At 65.0% G+C, this 6,955-nt stretch overlaps 1 protein-coding gene across 1 annotated transcript in view; it reads left to right on the top strand.

The window, feature by feature from the left end:
- Positions 1-787: 787 nt before the first annotated feature.
- Positions 788-6,955, top strand: part of MAPK12 (mitogen-activated protein kinase 12) — a 13,863-nt gene continuing 7,695 nt past the window's right edge. The window contains exons 1-3 of the mRNA XM_007954765.1: positions 788-953; positions 1,074-1,204; positions 2,028-2,309. Coding sequence (XP_007952956.1) covers positions 788-953; positions 1,074-1,204; positions 2,028-2,309 — 579 coding nt within the window. The remainder of the gene's footprint in view (positions 954-1,073; positions 1,205-2,027; positions 2,310-6,955) is intronic.

The raw sequence follows: 6,955 nt of genomic DNA, 5'->3' as shown, positions 1-6,955 counted from the left end.
CGCGCCGCGCGGAGGAAGGAGCTGGGGGGCGCGGAGGAAACTTTCCTCCGGGGGCGCTTCGGCCGGGGCGGGGGCGTCCTCCGGCCTCCTGCAGGAGGGCGGGTCCGAGCCCTGAAGACCCGAGCGCGTGTCCGGTTGAGGCAAGGTCTGGCAGCCCCCGGGGTCAGGCGGACGTCCCCCTGCCCCTCTGCAGGGCAGCGCCGCGGAGCAGCTGGGGGCTGGGGACAATGAAGACCCGCGCCCTTGGGCGGGCTCAGGCTCCCCCGAGGGCCTCGCCACTCCGCCTTTTCCAGGGTCTCAGACTCCCAGGATGGGCTTAAACCCAGCAGAGGGGTCTCCGCCTGCACCCATTTCTGTCCCCCGCAAGGGAGCTCAGGTCACAGCCCCGCAGCTGGATCCTGGGGTATCCGACCCGGGCCCCTGGCACTGGGGTCCGGAGAGGACTTAGGGCGAGGCGGTTCCCGGGAGCCCTGCGTTGACGTTTCGGTGCTGACGGCGAGGCTCAGGCTCGGGCGTGGACGTTGAGAGGCGCCCCCAGCACCTAGCAGGGTGCTTACCGGTGTTGGTGCCAGATGGCTGCCAGCCGCCGGAGGGAGGTCAGCGGCCGACGGGGCGGGGCAGACCGTTAGGAACGGCACTTTCCCGAGGCAGGAGCAGAGGCTTGAAGGTCCCCGGCTGGTCTCGCTGGTTCTTGCCTCCTGCAGGCACTCTGAGTGGGCCATTTCAGCCGTCTCTGCCTCTCTAGGCTCAGCCACAGTCTTCAAGGGCAGGGGCAGGATTGGGGACAATGCAGGAGGGCCTCGCAGGGAGCTGGAGAGCCCCCTGGACTCACCCTTGCCCGGGGGACTGCCCTTCTGGGGGTTGGGGAGGAGTCTGGAAGTCTCGCTTGCTGCATCCCCGGCCCTGCTTCCACGCGCTCGGTGCCAAGGATGGGCCTCTCCTGGGCTCCGCTGGTACCGCGGCGGCAGCTGGGGATAGGGTGCCGATTCCTGTCAACTCCACTGCGCAGACGCAGTCGGGCAAGAGGGTTTGCTGCCAGAGACGAGGGGCCACTCCCCTCATCCTCCCCCCAGGTGATTGGACCTTTGCAGGGTGGGTCACGGGCTGGGCGCGGTGCAGCACGGATGGCCAGCGCCTGGCGAAAGTCCCTGCAACGTACCGCGGCACCGTGGACATCCGAGCCCCTTCGGGAGCCTCCCAGCTAGTTTGAGCTCAGAGACGGCCTGAGGCGCCACTCGCTCTTCCTGGGGCGAGGGGAAGGGAGCCCGGTTGGCAGGAAGTAGAGCTGGAGGGAGGGAGGGAAAGCAGCAGGCCCCAAGCCGCTCTCAGGAGCCAGGTCCTGGTCCTAAGGACAGTGGGGACCACCAGTGGGTGAGAAGTGACGGTGCCCCATTGATGGTTGAGTACAGTGGCAGTGGCTGCCGAGGCTCAGGCAGCAGAGGGGCTGGACCTCTGAGCAGTGGGGCTGGGCAAGCGGAGACATCCTGAGTGTCCGGGCACCCCCTCTGCTGTACAGTTCATACCGTACGGTTGCTCAGGGTTATAGTAGTGATGCCATAGGCACTTTTGGCTGGAATATTCCCAGGACTCACGCCCAGGCAGGGTGTAGAGGGTCCTAGGGCTTTGGCACCATGGAGGGAGCCTCCCTGGAGCTCTGCTGCTGCGGGGCCTGAGGCATTTGACTTCGGAGTTTGGAGGAAGCCCTCCAGAACCCAGGGGCGGAGAGAGAAGGAGAGGAGCGTCTCCTGACAGGTCGTTTCCATGCTGGCTGCGGGGAGGGCTCCTCCCAGGCCTAGCCCTGCGTTGGGGGAAGAGTCCGTGGGGCACGGAAGCAGGAGGCCAGAGGTTCCAGCCCCGTCGTAGCCCTGGGCTCTCGGTCTGCGGAGGCTGGGGTGGGGGGCAGAGAGGCATCCCTGGGCTTGCGGAGTTGGTGTCTGAAAGGGCTGTCAGCAAACGGACAGAGACCCTATCCGAGCGCTCGCATCTGAGCAAGGCGCTGACAGTGGGAGGGAGGCCGCTGGGCCCAGCGCAGCGGGGAGGCCAGGGCCCGGGCCAGGCAGCCGGCGGCGCGGCGCCCCGGAGTCGGCCAGTCTCCTGCCGGCTCCCTGCCTGCATGCCTGGGGCGGCGGGCAGTGTGGGTCCGGATCCGCCGGCGCGGCCTCACTCGCCCGCCTTCCAGCTCGGCCTACGACTCGAGGCTTCGCCAGAAGGTGGCAGTGAAGAAGCTGTCGCGCCCCTTCCAGTCGCTGATCCACGCGCGGAGGACGTACCGCGAGCTGCGGCTGCTCAAGCACCTGAAGCACGAGAACGTGAGCTGCGGCCCGGGCCCTGGGGCTGGCGCGTCCCGGTGGTCGTCCAATGGGGGCCTGGAGCGCTGTGGGGGCGGAGCCACTGGGCGGGGCGGACCCACGGAGGCGGGGCGCTCAGGGGGCGGAGCTACTGGCGGTTTGAGGGGGGGGGGACCAATGGAGGCCTGGAGAGCTGTGGGGATGGATCCACTGGGCGGGGCGGACCAATAGGGGCCTGGAGCTCTGTGGAGGCGGAGCCACTGGGCAGGGCGGACCCCAAGCGTACAGGGTGCTGTGGCGGAGAGTGCTTTCTTTGGAGACTCTGGGGGCGGAGTCAATGGGAGGGACCGCCCTGGGGCGGGGCCATAGAGGGGTCGGGGCCTGGCCGGACTGGGGTTGTCCAGGGCTGAACCATAGCTCCCTACACCAGGTCATCGGGCTTCTGGATGTCTTTACCCCGGCCACGTCCATCGACGACTTCAGCGAAGTGTGAGCGCCGGGCTGGGGCTTCTGCGGCCTGGGGAGCACTTTCTGGGAGGTGGGCGGCGGCGCTCTCTCCTGACCCCTGACCCCTACCTAGGTACCTGGTGACCACCCTGATGGGCGCAGACCTGAATAATATCGTCAAGTGCCAGGCGCTGAGCGACGAGCACGTCCAGTTCCTGGTTTACCAGCTGCTGCGTGGGCTGAAGGTTCACTGCTGGAGGGGTGGTGCCAGGGTCCCTCAGCACCAGGGTCCCTCCGCCGTGCGGGACACTGGGGGGGATGGAAGGGAGAGGGAGGAAGTCGAGGCTCATCACGATCTTCCCCTTCCACAGTACATCCACTCGGCAGGCATCATCCACCGGGTAGGTGCACGGGGTAGTCAGGGCCCTGGATGGGGGCCCTCTGGGTGCACCTGGCTCACAGCCTCACCCCCTGCAGGACCTGAAACCCAGCAACGTGGCAGTGAATGAGGACTGCGAGCTCCGGGTGAGGTGCCATGGGCACGGGTGGGCAGGGGCAGCCAGTGGGAACTGAGAACCTTGCCTGGTCGCCCTAGATCTTGGACTTTGGGCTGGCACGCCAGGCTGACGAGGAGATGACTGGCTATGTGGCCACACGCTGGTATCGGGCACCTGAGATCATGCTCAACTGGATGCATTATAACCAGACAGGTGCCTGTCGGGGCCAGGTGGTCAGGCAGAGCTCACAGAGGGCTGGTGGGCCAAGGGAGAGTAGGGGCTTGTGCCCAGCCTTGGGGAAAAAGCAGGGCTGAGACCAGCATCAGACACAGACCTTCAGAAGGGCCTGAGGAAGGCGGGTCTAGGATGTTCCCTTTCCCCTGCCCAAGGTTGAGAACAGAGAGGGAAGAAGGGGCAGCCTGCCTTTGGGCCTGGGTGTGACTGGAGGTCTGCTGGGCTGGCATGGTGCGGGAACTCCCCAAAGAAGGGCCTGCAGTAGGCAGACTGATGGAACCTCTCCCCCCAACAGTGGACATCTGGTCTGTGGGCTGCATCATGGCAGAGTTGCTGCAGGGGAAGGCTCTCTTCCCAGGGAACGATTGTATCCTTGGCCTGGTTGTGGAGCACAGTTGATCTGGGGTCCCCTCTTGACTGGGGGCTGGGGCCACAGGTGGGCTCTGGCCCTCCCTGGCTGGTCTTGCCCCCACTGCCCCCACTTTGCACCGTGGGCTTACTGTGCTGCTGTAGGAGAACCCACTCAGGGTCTCATCCCGAGACCTGGCTCTGGGCGCTCGGGAGGGTCCAGGCCTGGCTAGTGGCATTTCCTGAGTGAAGGAGACATCGACCAGCTGAAGCGTATCATGGAGGTGGTAGGCACACCTAGCCCTGAGGTCCTGGCAAAGATATCCTCTGAGCACGTGAGCCTGGCCCCTCTGCTGCCTGAGGCCCAGAGTACCTCTGTACCTCAGGAGGGGGACCCGGGGTGGGGAACAGATTGGGCTTCATATGGGGAGCACAGGCCACTGAGGGAGCAGGTCCAACACCAGGGGATGGGGGTGGGGAAGACATCAAGGGACAGTAAGGACTGGGTGGTGAAGAAGACGTCCTTGTCCAAGGGACAGTAAGGATAAAATCATTGCCCTGACCATGTCCTGCCCCTGGACACTGGAGAAAGGAGGTGGTGGGCCCAGGTTTGGGGGACATTGGGGCAGGCAAGGAGGTGCCAGCAGGTGCGACGGGAGGAGGGCTCAGGTCTGCGGATGCCCTTGACTAGGCCTGCTGGGATGACTGAACCTGGGGGCTTTGCTCTGCAGCCCCCTGTCCAGTTGCGGCCCAGAGGACAGGGGGTGAGCCACCCCCTCAGGCCTGTCCGTGTGCCCCCAGGCCCGGACATACATCCAGTCCCTGCCCCCCATGCCCCAGAAGGACCTGCGGAGCATCTTCCAAGGAGCCAACCCTCTGGGTGAGGATGGGCCTGGGGGTGGGGCTAGGTTCCATCTTAGCCTGGGGGCGGAGCTGATGTCCTCCCCACTGCACCCCCCAGCTGTGGACCTCCTGGGAAGGATGCTGCTGCTGGACAGTGACCAGCGGGTCAGCGCTGCTGAGGCCCTGGCCCACGCTTACTTCAGCCAGTACCACGACCCGGACGATGAGCCCGAGGCCGAGCCCTATGACGAAAGCATGGAGGCCAAGGAGCGCACAGTGGAGGAGTGGAAGGGTGGATGCGCGATCGGGGGCAGAGGACGGGCAGTGCCCATTTCCTGCGTGTGCGAGGGGGGACAGTGTGGCCCCCACCTTGGTGGGACAAGCTGAGCTGGGTGGGGCTGTTGAGCGAGGGTGCTCTTGGAGGGTGCAGACCTGGTGCGTGGGGCTGGCTAGCACCTGATGGGCGTGGGGTGGACGTGCTGGGCTGGGGGTGGCACAGGCTCACCAGGTCTCCCTCACGCCCCCCACCCAGAGCTCACCTACCAGGAAGTCCTCAGCTTCAAGCCCCCGGAGCCGCTGCAGCCGTCTGACAGCCTGGAGATTGAACAGTAGTGTCCACTGGCCACATTGAGCTTGCCCTCGGCAGCACACTGGCTTCCCATGAGGGTGTCGCCCAACACCCCCTAGGGCCTGGCAGCCCCACCTCCTAGCCTAGCAGTGCTTCACCACACACCGTGCCTCGAGGGAGCCTGTGCACACGTGGGAATGCAAGCAGATGTGTGTACATGTGCGTGCCATGTCCCTGCGTGGCAGTGGTGCCCTTTTCCTGGCTGTCCAGGTGTCCCTAGGGACCTTGCACTGAAGGACTCGGATGCCCCAGAGGCTGCCCAGGGAGTGAGTGTGTCTGATTCCTCCTGTCTTCTGTGTCCCAGAGGGCTGTCTGTGACACTTGAAGGGAAGGGTCTAGTGCTCAGAAAGACTCGGCCTGGAAGTCGGGGCTGAGAGCTGGGGCGTGGCCAGTACCCCAGCAGGCTGGCAGGATCCTCCGTGGGGGCAGCATCAGTCATCCCAGCAGGCCTTCATGTGGACATGAAGGGCACTCCTGGGGAGGGAGCGTTTCAGGGCCTGTGCCAGCATGCAGGCTCCAAGAGCTGTCAGTCAGGACAAAAATGAGGGTGGCTGGCCTGCTGCCTACCTGTCCCCCAGCACTTCCTGATACCACCAGGGGCCCTGACAGCCTGCTGTGGCCCATAGGAGGGAGAGCAGTTACAGCAGGTTCCTGAGGCACGAGACGTAGTGCCAGCTGGGGACCTGGGCTGGGAGATGCACACATGGACATGGACTTGGATTCAGACACCCTGGCCCCTCCCCTGCATGGCCCTGCAGCCCAGGGCTGGGGTTTTGAGGTCTGTGGGTCACCCCTGTGCCTGCCTCCCTCCCAGGATGGTGCAGGCCGAGAGCCTCTGGGGACAGGACGCTGCTCGGAGGCATGGGCACTGTGGCTCCTCCCTGGCAGGGTCTCTGTGTCTGGGGGTCTGGGGGTGACTTCCTAGCTCATGGGGCCCCGGTGAAGTGTGGATGTGAAGTGCCTGCTCACAGGGTGCTCAATAAAGGGCCTCCCTCTTACTCAGCTGGCATTCCAGGCTCCAGGCCCTACTCCCTGGGTCCCCACTGACTGGAGTGGGTGGGGGGACAGCATGCCTTTTCCTTCTGGCTAATGACAGTGCAGCCTGGACTGTGGGCTGTCTGGACGAGGAGGAAGGCCCTTTTCAATCCCTACTGGGCCTGCCCTTAGTGCTCATTTGGGGAGGGGGATGTCCATGGGGCTCAGGCACAGGCTTCTTTACCCTGGCCTCGAGTCGACCACCACATGGTCAGTGTAGCTGCACAGCCCGGGGTCCTGAGAAGCCACTGGAGGTGGGATGGATGCAGAACTGGGACACTGCCCCACCTCTGGGGGGAAGGGAGCATGGGAGACTTCCTGGAGGAGGTGGAGGTGCGGTGGCCAGGCTGCCTTGACAGCTGGCCCGTGCCAGGCCATCCGAGCTCTGCTGCCAGCTCATGAGCATCATCGGATCACTGGGTGTAAAGCTGCTGGCCCTGCTGGAGGCTAGAGTTGCTGATTCACCGTAGGTGGGGGGGGCAAGGGGATCCCATTACCCTCCCCCAAGTTGGCTCCTGGGGGGGGACCCCATGCACCCTCTTTGAACCCTAGGGTCACTGGTTTGGGGAGGTTATAGGAGGGTTCCAGTCCAAGATGGAGCTGGGTGATGGCCACAGTAAGCAAAGGCTGATAAG

The sequence above is a fragment of the Orycteropus afer genome, unplaced genomic scaffold, assembly GCF_000298275.1.
Source record: "Orycteropus afer afer isolate SDZICR_OR568_19922 unplaced genomic scaffold, OryAfe1.0 scaffold00471, whole genome shotgun sequence".
NCBI classification, from domain to species: domain Eukaryota; kingdom Metazoa; phylum Chordata; class Mammalia; order Tubulidentata; family Orycteropodidae; genus Orycteropus; species Orycteropus afer.
Note: the sequence above shows the minus strand (reverse complement) of the source record. Positions and strands in the feature narration are given on the sequence as shown.